This window comes from Notothenia coriiceps, unplaced genomic scaffold (genome assembly GCF_000735185.1).
Source record: "Notothenia coriiceps isolate Sejong01 unplaced genomic scaffold, NC01 NC01_scaffold00015013, whole genome shotgun sequence".
In the NCBI taxonomy this organism is placed as follows: Eukaryota; Metazoa; Chordata; class Actinopteri; order Perciformes; family Nototheniidae; genus Notothenia; species Notothenia coriiceps.
The window spans coordinates 1-11,593 of NW_011347714.1; the positions used below are offsets into that span (position 1 = coordinate 1).

Here is an 11,593-nt window from a genome sequence, read left to right on the forward strand (position 1 = left end):
TACTACTATAGTATAATATATAGTGTTTCTGTAGTTGTTTTTTGAACACACTATAGAACACTCCTATAGTAATAGTATGATATTATCATAATGAATGCATATTATTACTATAGTGTTTGTAAAAGCATTACACTCCTAGAATTAATGTGTCATTTTTTTATATCAAATTAATTGATATTTCAGGCATTTATCAAACCTGGCAACTCTGGGCTTCCTGGCAGCTGTCAATCAAAGTCCAGTGGCTCCGCCCCAAAGTGTGAGAAACTTTTCACGTGCGCCGTACAGACTCCGCGAGCGAGTGAGGCTGACACTCCCGCGAGGGCTGTCTGCACGCGAGGGTCATTTCATGCGCGTGTAAAAGCACATTTTCCGCTCGTGAGTAGCTTGTTTTGCGCGCTAGAATATTGACCCAAATCTGACTCCATAAAAGCACGGCTCAGCCCTCACACACATTAACTTTCAATGGTAACGAACCCAGATTGTAACTGGTCAATTAATTCCACAATATTATAATAGAGGCAAAATGAACTACAATTATTGTGGGCCTTTTATGCAGGATTTACAACCCTTACAAAACCTTGATCCCATTCAAAGAAAGTCTGAAGGGAGAGGCTTTTGATGTGGACTGAACTTCAACAATTCTCCCCTAAGTGTAGGTGTGAAGGCCATAATAACCATCTTTTCACGATGATGTGTGTGAAGAAAAATAAATGTGGAGTTTTTAAATGGCTGACCTTGATGTTAAAGTTTCCAGGGTTATTCTCTGTTTTCTAATGCTTTCTCTAACACATCTTTGAAAAGTCGTTTTCACCACACTCTCAGCTTCGTTTCGTTTTCTCAGGAGAAACTTCAAAGCATTCATATGGAACTCTTTTACACAGATTGACTGAGTCTCACCGAAAAGCCATCCGGGTGATCCAGAGAATGCGTTATTTTGTAGCCAAGAGAAACTTCCAGGTACGTGAGACACCATTTTACAGCTTTTTCTCACAGGCTGATTTTTCAGTGTTCACATTTGAGGTATCCAACTTACATGACATTGATTTATTATTAAGGGGTTGTATAGGAGGTACAGTTATTATTTAGCATCTGACTTGACAAGCAAACACACACTCTGCAGTAGAGGTTGGGGAGTACCAAAAATAATGTTTGCCGCAGGGGAACGTACACTTGTGCCTACAGGTGGATAGAGGTTGATAACAGCCAGAGTTGGAGTAGTCTTAGTTTGCAAATGAAAAGTGAGCAGAGCTTTGACAGCTTAAATGGATTGCCTCTTTCCAAACAATTTGCTGCAGCAAGTACTCTACTAAAACCTGCTCCCAGGGTTTGTTCATTTTCTATCAGTCTACATAGAAGAATGATATATGAGGAAAATACAATGTACATTTGATATATATAAAGGGGTTATACCTAACAAGACGTTTATAATGAAGACAAATCTTTGATGTAAAAGTTCCAAACCTTTTTTCCCCATTTGTAGCAAGCTCGTAAGCCCTATGATGTGCGGGACGTGATCGAGCAATACTCCCAGGGTCACCTCAACCTCATGGTGCGAATTAAGGAGCTGCAAAGAAGGTACAGTGCTTGATGAATAACAGCTTCATACAGTATGACTAATATACCCTGAGAAATGCTACCCAGTAGATGATGGTGTTTTTGAGACAGAAAATGTAAGACAATCCGGAAGCCTGCTTACTTTCAGAAAGTAAAATCAGCTCTGCTCCCAGTAGACAACAATATCATATGTGGAATGATTTGAATTCCATGTTCATTTTGACACTTCATGTTAGGTAAATGGTAAATTGACTGCACTTATACAGCACTTTATCAGGTCTTTATAACCCCTCAAAGCGCTTTACATACTACATGTCACTCACCCATTCACACCTCATTCATTCCCTCACAGCCACAGACGCCCCGTGTAGATTTGGTTTTTAAACGGTTTACTTATTAATTATACTTTTATTCTTCTCCTTGTTGATGTACTGTCCCATTGCTGGTGTACAGCTTTAAATGTCCGCATTGTATGATTAATAGAGGATTATCTTATTTTCTAAAAAAGAACTATCTAAAACACAAGTGAGGGATGGTGGAGAAAATACAAAGGGAAAGTGTATACAACTCTCTTTCATTTCCTGTTGTTTCTCTCAGACTGGACCAGTCTATAGGGAAGATAACTTTGTTCCAGTCGGGCTCCGGTAATGAATTACTCCACTGCTCTCAGAACATATTTGACAGTAAATATGGAACAAACCACAGTCCTAATCCCCCTGTATTTTTATTTACTTCCCTCTGAAGACCGAGACAAAGACAAAGGCACCAACTCAATCGGAGTCCGACTCAACAGGATGGAGGACAAGGTGGGGTTTGTTCAAAATCTGTCAAAAGCTTTTCCAATATTACTCTGAAGTGTAATGTTTCAGAGTGTTATTTTACCATTTTATATTTTTAGCCTTTATGAAAATAAATATAAACATGCTTAACATTAACATTAAAAAGACACTTGAAATTGGGTAATGCAGCAAAGGTTTACTTTGCTTTGTAATATAAAATAACATTGCATAGACATGTTATTGTGGATTCAAGTGAAAAACTTGAACAGCTTGTGCCAGCAAGCAGCAAACAATGAGAAACCTTGATGTTGTTTTCCTTTCAATTATTTTTTAAGATGTGTCAAAACAAAGAAAATCACTCATTTTGACAACCTCCCTTTAACTTGTTTTCCAAATACTCCTGACATACCTGCCTCTAAACCATGTGAAATCAAATCAAATGATTTAGTCACAAAATGAATTTAGTAAATAACAAGGTTTTTTTTGTTTACTAATACAACTTAAGTGGTTGTGAATTTGAGGTTTTCCATGTTCGCTGTTAAAGGCTGAGATGTATTATTATGACTTTAATTTAATGTGTGTTATTAACTACTTTATTTTGCTTTCACCAAATATAGTTTTGTTTAATGAGCCTTGCACAATGCAGCAATTAATGAATGTGGCACAGGTCAATACTATGATGGCTTTGTCACACAATGGAATTAAAATATATCTCTACATCATAACATTTAAATAACTCTCAGCCAGAGCATTTTGTTTACTTTTATCAACATCTATTTCATCTTTTGTAGATATCGCACATGGACCAAACGCTAAACCGCATTGCAGAGTCCCTCACCTTCCTGCTGGCCCAGAGGGACCCGGGTGACTGTGAGGGTGGAGGTGTAGGGGGAGGCGGGGTGACAGTAAGGCGAGGAAGGACCTGTAATGTCCTCCCGAGTCAGGACAGCCTGCCAAGCTATGACCAGCTGTCTTCATCACCTTCCCCCCTCTCCTCCAACACTAAAGCCGGCCCCCACCATGCCAGTCGGGAGGAGAACTGCTGATACCAGGACGTTTTTATCTTTTTAAAACAATTTATAAAATGTATTCAGATCAAACTAAGTTATCTATTCATCTATTTATCTGTTTGTCAGCTGCCCAAAATGTTGATAAAAGTATCCTTTATGACTTGATTTAGACTTATTGACATTTGATTTACTATACCTTTCTTTTAGAAAAACATAGGATATATTATATAAGTATAAATCATTTATGTGAAAACAGCTTTTAACATTTGTGGTAACTATGAGTTTTTTTTAATCGTTTGTTTGAATAGGGACAATGCATATTGATGAACATTTAAAAACAAATAATGTTTTAAAACGTAAACAGGCTGGATTTAAGCTTTGAGCTAATTTCCATAAACTAAGTTTAACTGCAGTAACTAAACTTTAGAATATTAATGCCTTAACTCTAACTGCACTTATTGCACTCCCTACAACAGAGATGCTGACAACTGGAGCACTTATGCAATAAATGCATATTGATGGAGAATCTGTAGGAAGCATGAAAAGATAGTGGTATCCAAAGTTTTGTTGTTTCTGGTTATGGTCGGAAATGTGTTGGCCAATCATGTTAGAGCGGCTTTTAGTTTAATGAAAGTAAACAGTTTGTGTGTAGAACAGAGAGAAGGAATGCAAATGTTGACTAATCATAAATTGTTTGTCAATGATTTTGCTTTTTGTTAGCTTAAAATGTGCTTGTAAATGTACTTCTATTGACTTAGAATGCGTTTCAGACAAATAATAAGCCAAGCACGGAAAAGGAAGTCTTGACCTACTTGTTGATAAACACCTCAGCTTAGCCATAATGCAAAGCGGTAACATTCAGCAAAAAACGTAACTTTATAGAGCAAACTGCTGTTTATTGACACTGAATGTAATGTACTGGAAGCCACTCCCACTTTGACCTTGTGGCCCCGCCCACCCCCAACTCTCAGGTCCAAGATTTGACCCAGTATCACCTTGTCATATTACTCTGCCTTTATCTTTATATCTAGCAGCTTTGCTGAATGCTGGCACAATGATAGTAACAATTAATTCAATCCATTATTTACATCTCAAAAATGATTTTCAACATGTTGTATTTAAGCATTAGTTTCCTATCTTTTCTTTAAGAAATTATTTCCTTGTAGGATTTTTTTTTTTTTTTTTTTTCATATAGCTTAACATTTATTCAGGTTACAGCAGTGTTGTAGTCAAGTCACCAATTCACGAGTCCAAGTCACTCTTGAGTCCCCACTTTTCGAGTCCAAGTACGAGTCACCTAGGGAGAGTCGGAGTCGAGTTCGAGTCCAAGTCTGAGTCACCGAAGGAGTGTCCGAGTCGAGTCCGAGTCATCATTACCTGTGTTCGAGTCCAAGTCTGAGTCACCGAAGGAGTGTCCGAGTCGAGTCCGAGTCATCATTACCAGTGTTCGAGTCCAAGTCCGAGTCACCCAAGGAGTGTCCGAGTCGAGTCCGAGTCATCATTACCTGTGTTCGAGTCCAATTCCGAGTCACCCAAGAACAGTCAAGTCTGAGTCACAAGTCTTTATGTATTAATCTTAGTGGATACATTCGTTGAAATGTAGCTGCTCCTCTACATTGCTTTTATCCTGCCATGTTATACTAACTACTAAGTTTGGCTACAATTCTTGAATAAAAAATGCTGTACAAATATAAAGCCTATTATTATTATTATTATTATTATTTGTATTATTGTAAATGACCTTTAATATGTCTAACTATATTTAAAATGAGTTGCCTTTTAGAGAAGTGATTATATTTGTATGCCAATATTTTCCTATGGTAAAGTTTTCGTTTTGCACTTTTGTTTTAATAGTAATAAGATCTGGACTTATTTTGAAGGAACTTTTACCGGAAGTCAATGGACAACATGTATAACGACGATAACGACTGATAGATGACGAATAAATTAACATATACTAAATAGTTGCATTTTAGCACCTGGCTGATAAGGGCATAAGTTCTTGTTGGTAATGAGTGTATAAAAGCAAGGGTGTTGGGGACGCTACAATTATTATAGTGAATGTTTAAATTCTATCAATAAAGATTAAGCCCCAGAAAGCACATCAAGCAGGGGCGGACTGGCCATTGGGAATACCCGGTGGGCCGGTACCGAAGTGGGCCGGTCGGACAATTCACTAGCCCTCCCCGTTGATAATTGACTAGCGGTACCGAGTTGGGCCGGTCGGCCGGTCGAGTTTCCTGGGCTGATTTTTAGTCCCAGTCCGCCCCTGTGTTCAAGACAACCTATGTCTGAACTGAGTAATGTGTTATGGAGCCTTCTCTTCAATCTTTTGTACAGCCGGGACAGAGTACGTCTGACTCCAGACAAAACTTGCTTGAATCCGAGTCCAAGTCGGAGCATCAATCAATGTACAAGTCGAGTCTGAGTCATCGTGGGTGAAAAATTCAAGAGTCCGAGTCAGAGTAATTGTGGGCGAGAATTCACGAGTCCGAATCAAGTCCGCGTCAATCAGTGCGCGAGTCCGAGTCGAGTCACGAGTCCCGAAAATCGGCACTTGAGTCCGACTCAAGCCCGAGTCCAGGACTCGGGTACTCCATCTCTTGGTTACAGTAATGCCAAACACTTGCCCCTGCTACAGCATCGTGTAGGCCTACTATAATTCAATATGCTGTATTCTTGTGGAATAAAATACGATATAAATCATATCTTAGGAACAACAGTTTGCCCCTGCATGAGAGGTCGGCCCAGACCCTGGTTCTTAAATCCTCACTGAAGACTCACTTCTTCTCTCTGGCCTTCTAGTCAGAGCTGAGTACGACTCCTGACATTTCCCTTTGTTTTGTTTTTATATTTGCTGTTGTAAATTATTGTCTTCTGTTGCTATTGTAGTAAAGTGTTTTTATTACATGTACAGCACTTTGGCACGACCAAAAATCGTTTTTAAATGTGCTCCATAAAAAAAACCTGATTTGATTTGAACAACGCCTTACATTTCAAACCTTGACTTTCAATGTAATCAGATGTTGTTTTCACATTTGTAATATTTAGAAATATTCTTCTGTAGCAATAAAAGATTGTAGTTATTATTAACAAGTGTCTTTGTGTTGTGTATGGTGCCTTCAGGCAAGGAATATCTGACTAAAACAAATGAGCTAAATATTTCAGTTACCAGGGAGCGTTTGTCTTTCTGCCAGAGGTAGTTTGATACGAGCAAAAAGTAATTTTTCATATTAAAAAGTGAAGGTTTTTGCAGTTTCTCTTCTCCTCAGTCATCTATCAAACTGATTCAAGGTACTGTCTCCCTAAAATCAGTGTATCTCTTATAGTGGCAGGCAGCAGAATTTATTTTATTGTTTTGATGTGGGGGTGGCTTTGTCTCCGCTGATTTATGGAGATAGCTAACACCATGCCCTTTGCACGGGTGACCTTTGGGCAGCAGATGGTGACCTTTTCCTCGCTGGCCATCCATGGGGTGTCCAGGAATTCCTTTACACAAGTTGCCATGAGGAGAAAAAGCCCAAGTGACCATCTGCCTCTGGTGTCCGCAACAATGGACCCCACCCTCCTAAAGTGTGCTGAGGGTGGATGGCCTTTGTGCTACTCAGGAGGTGAGGGAGGGCAGAGATTCACTACAGGGAGGGTGTAGAGGTTTTAAAAGAACCACAACAAAGACCGCATCAGTCAACAACAGTCATAAACACAAACAAATGTAAATGCTCAATTCATGAAAACAACAACAGAGCTTTGCTCTGGCTAAATAACTTTAGTTAATATTTCCAACCAAGGCTTACTCTGGATACTGACTTGCAACTTGCTGAATCACAAGGTACAAAGCTTAAAATGTAGCAACATACTAAATTATTTTTAGAGTTATTTTCACTTTACGTTTTAAAACTGTGTATTTCTTAAAACGCTGAGTGCTAATTTATCAACTTGAGGAAATGTAAAAAAAAAAAGCTCACTGTTGGAGTTGCAAAAACTTAATAATTTTTCTCATTTAGCTTCTCATTTAGGGAAATTAGTACAATAGCTTAGGTTTTATATCAGTGTTTGAACCTATACAGAGTACAGGTTTAAAACATTCAGCAATATGACTGCATTAATTGACACAAACCCTGCACTAGGGAAAGCTTCATTAACTGATAATGTACTAGCAGCTTGTAATGTGCATCTTTTAATGAATCTAATGAAGGAGTTGGGCGGAGAGATTGGGATCCCATGAGGTACTTTGCACCCAAGGGATGTTTACATTATTGATTTCTTGACTGGTTACATGAATCCAGTGGTGCATTAAGTAAGATTATCTGTTCCTATAATGCAGAAATAACACACTTAACATTGACTGTCCTTGGCATTAAGGCATTTAAAAATGTAAATTATGTTTATTTTATGCTTGCTTCATGCAGGAGGATACACAAGTAAACATGAGCCAAAGTCAGAATAAACATTAGTGGCATTGGTTTGGGCACATGTCAGTGATAATAGGTGATGACTATGAAAAGAGATGGAGTGAAAAGAGGGGAGTTGAGGGGAGACCTCGGGGGGTCAGGGAGCTCTAAGGGCTGATTTGCAGGTGAAATGGACGGCACACTCTGCTTTGTGGCCATTGTTCTGCTCTGCGGCCAGATGGCCTCTCCTCTTTCTTTAGAGCTGAAACCCCAACACTGTGGGAGGGAATACGCCTCTGTGGGATTTGGCCTCTTTAATGGGCTAATTTGGCAGTTACAGCTCACATTAACGGATATAATTTCAAGCCTGACAGCACAGTCCTTATAATTTTGTGATTATGAAACATCTCATAATACAGCCCAGAAAATGCAATTACACCAAAAGGTTTTTTTCTTCCTTTGATTGCCAAACTTGCAACATGAATTGATTTTTCTATGGCTTTAGAGGCATACTTATTATAAGCTTACTCAACCGTGGCTGCCATGAAGTCAGCATAAAACCAAAGATGTACTTTCTCATAAGACTGCAGTCAAATTGAAAAACAAATCATTTGAAATTCAGTTCACAAATCTATAAAATTATTGAACTCCAGGGTCTTTTTTTTTTTTTTTACCATAGTGAGTTATGACAGCAGCTTTTGGGTAAAGTGTTTGTTTGTACTCTTAAAAGCTGAAAGTGCATTTAAAAATACTGTTTATTACTCAAAACACACGTTCATTTCATTTTCCAATTAATATGGCTTGCAAGATGTTTGACAGAAATATTTAAAAGTGTAAAGGATTTCCAAATAGGTTTGTGTCTCAACTCAAAATTGCAATGCAAATGCACAGTTTGTTATAATTATACCTTGTTTAGTATATTATAAATGGTTGTTTTACATCCCAAACTATGTGCAGTTCTGCAAGGCACAGTTCCTTTGGAAGCGACAAATCTAAATCACGACTAAAGAGTTGTGAGTTATTGTTTGAAAAACTAATTACAAAGTTTTCCGAGCTACTTTTTGCCCAAGTTACAAAATATAAACCAGTTTTTTAGAGTGTGTAAATGCATAAGCATTTAACACCAAATTAATATGGACAGTAGATAATTGGGTCTTTGTCTGAATATGCTAAATGTGCTTTATCTTAAAGGTGCAGATCCTCCAGGGAGGCATTAGGATATAATAATCCCTCAATCAGAAATAGTGTCATTAAAAACATAGTTTATTTAACATTGCAATATTTGTAGGCTTTACATTCTCAGTTAATCTAGGCAAACATGACAAGGACAAAACAGTGCTGTTCCATTTAGCATAATACAAAAATCTACCAACAAAATTGAGAAATAAATGAAACGTACAGAAACAAAGGATCATTCAGTCGTACAAATGTGCTTTCTCACATAATAATGTAAATGAAAAATATTTGAACAGACATATTTGTGAAATGAAACATAAAAATACAAAGACGTTAAATAAAAAGTTCATAAATAGAATAAATAACAGAAAGTGGTATAATTTAACCAACACTCAAGTTGGCAATAAAATAAAACGATGTAATAAAATAACATAACATAAAATCCTTTGGTGCAGTGAATCGGCTTTGATCCAATCCATTAGGTATAAATATAAACGAGTCCATTATTCCAGAAGCATGATCATCTTATAGTTTTGCACACAGCAGCTTCACTGGAACTGGTGTGGAAAGGATTGAGGATGCTCTTGGTTTCTGTGGTCCTCCTTCTTTTTGCGAAGAAATCTGCCAGGAAAGAAAAACACGTTTACTCACTTAAAAAGACCAGCATTATCAGAATAAACTGGCGTTACAGCTTAAATAGCACACTTATGGATCTGCAGGGCTTGATCCTCACCTGTAATTTGTGCATTGCTCCTGGGCTTGGCTGCAGACTTTGAGAGCGTCCTCTTCCACCGGACGGGCGTCCCCTCTGCGGGACACTTCCGTGTGTTGGAGACCCTGGAGCAGTTCTCCTGGTCGGCCCCTGCGCTCAGCCTCTCCTCTTCCTCAGTGTGTGCAGAACAAATATCCCTTCTCTGCTGCTCGGACTCCTGGTAGACATTAGCAGCGGACTCTGCGGGAATCTCCTCCCACTGAAACCTGCCCTGCAGCGGAGTCTCCGTCTGGAAGTTAAAGTTCCAGCGGCGGCTGTCCTGCTCCGTGATCTCCCTCATCTTCAGCGTCAGTTCCCGGCGCAGCTGCTCTCGGTCCACCGGGCCAAACAGACTCCTGCAAACGGACTCTCTGCACCTGATGGGATCCATTATTTAGTTTTTACTTAGGATTTTGTGTATTGGCTGCTGTTGCTTTGTTCCTCTGATGTTGCTTTGTTCCTCTGATTCCTCTCTTGTCATCACTTCTCCTGCAGGGCTATTTAAAGGCTGCAGGGCGCGCGAGGCTCTGTTTGTACACAATGAGCAGAGGCTGCTGATTGGCTGGTGCTCTCTGAATTGGCCGAAAGGGGAAGGGGGTGGATTATTTGTGTCCTGAAGACTATTGTGACTATCAACAAAAATCTTGGGTCCGTTTGGGATTCTTAGTGCCATTGTTGGAACTTGGAAGTAGTATTCAGATGCATATGCATTACTTAAAGTGGACCAATCATGCTATATTTGAACAATATATTGTAGGGCCATACCTATTTAAACTATATAAATATAGTTTTTTTTTCAAAATACCAAACAGATCCTGCATTTTAGCCATGCCTCATTTCACTCTATTTTGCTCTTTCCAACCCTGTGTTTGCAGGGGCTGATTCTGTGACGTAGCTTTAATGCAAATGAACTGCCGCTAACCCCGCCCCCCTGCAGGAGAGGGGAGCTTGCTTTGAGATCAGCTGCTGGGCTGTCAGAAGAGGGGGAGACAATTAGATCTCCGTCCTCTTGTTTTATTCTTATATGATTATATAGTCATTGTTCATTTGTTTTTAAAGCTCAATAAATAACAAAGAAGACCTTTGACCGGCACTTTTCTAACTTTGTCCGGAAGATTTCAACTTTAACGGACATGTTGACCAGCGAAAAAAATCTAACTGAAACTCTGCCGCACGGTCCCCTCGTTCCTTAGAAGAGGAGGAGAGGTGGGTGTTTGTCATCTGCTGGTGGACTACCGGAGAGAATTACAGCGAGGGAGGGATTGCATTGAATAACAGCAGCATGGGAGCAAATGCTTGCCTCGGGTAGGAAGAAAAAGAGCCCCAGCGGAGAATAAACAGAAGGGCAACCATGGCAGCCATGCAGGGGAAGTCTTCTTCGCTGCTTTTGTGGCAGACTAAAGTGCAACTTACAGGCCTGGCATATGTACTACAGCGTCTCCAGCGCTTTCGAGCAGCAATGGCCGGCCGTGGCCCAACCTCTCATTCCCCTGATAGGTGGAGAGTTGGCCATATAGGTGGAGCTCCTCATTCCTGACAGGAATGAGGAGCTCCACCTATATGGCCAACTCTCCACCTATCAGGGGAATGAGAGGTTGGGCCACGGCCGGCCATTGCTGCTCGAAAGCGCTGGAGANAGCTGAAAACAAAGTATGACGTGCCACAGAAACACTTTTGAAGCACCTGCAAGTTAGGAGTTTTATATTGGCAAACTTAAAGGGGACCTATCATGCAAAATGCACTTTTGTACGTCTTTTATACATGAATATGTGTCCCACCAAGTGTCAGAAAACACAACCCTCTCTCTTTTAGTCCATACCCAAATCTCTAAAAACGGGGCTGCAATGGATCTGATACAGACTGATCCAGATTTGAATTATTTTCTACGTCACAAAAGTGGTGCTCCGCTTAGTGGTCAATTCTCCACCTATC

General features: G+C 39.6%; 2 protein-coding genes across 2 annotated transcripts; one reads left to right on the forward strand and one right to left on the reverse strand.

Annotated features, from left to right (window-relative positions):
* Positions 1–881: 881 nt before the first annotated feature.
* On the forward strand, positions 882–3,420 carry LOC104948754 (potassium voltage-gated channel subfamily KQT member 1-like; the record flags this gene model as incomplete). Its single annotated transcript, XM_010774983.1, has 5 exons — positions 882–957; positions 1,481–1,575; positions 2,152–2,198; positions 2,299–2,360; positions 3,125–3,420. Coding segments are annotated over 5 exons (535 nt in total), but the record flags the coding sequence as incomplete, so codon positions are not given.
* Positions 3,421–9,286: 5,866 nt separating this feature from the next.
* LOC104948751 (cyclin-dependent kinase inhibitor 1-like) lies at positions 9,287–10,098 on the reverse strand. Its single transcript, XM_010774977.1, has 2 exons — positions 9,644–10,098; positions 9,287–9,531 (listed from the first exon to the last, which is right to left on the reverse strand). Exons 1-2 carry the CDS (start codon positions 10,050–10,052, stop codon positions 9,431–9,433), a joined length of 510 nt encoding a protein of 169 aa, XP_010773279.1. The 5' UTR covers positions 10,053–10,098; the 3' UTR covers positions 9,287–9,430.
* Between the last annotated feature and the right edge of the window lie 1,495 nt (positions 10,099–11,593).

Bases quoted from the DNA above. Each gene is read 5' to 3' on its own strand.
- LOC104948751 (XM_010774977.1), bottom strand. From the start codon at position 10,052: ATGGATCCCATCAGGTGCAGAGAGTCCGTTTGCAGGAGTCTGTTTGGC. The intron at 9,532-9,643 runs GTGAGGATCAAG...CTTTCCTGGCAG, and splicing joins GAGCAATGCACAAATTACAG to ATTTCTTCGCAAAAAGAAGG.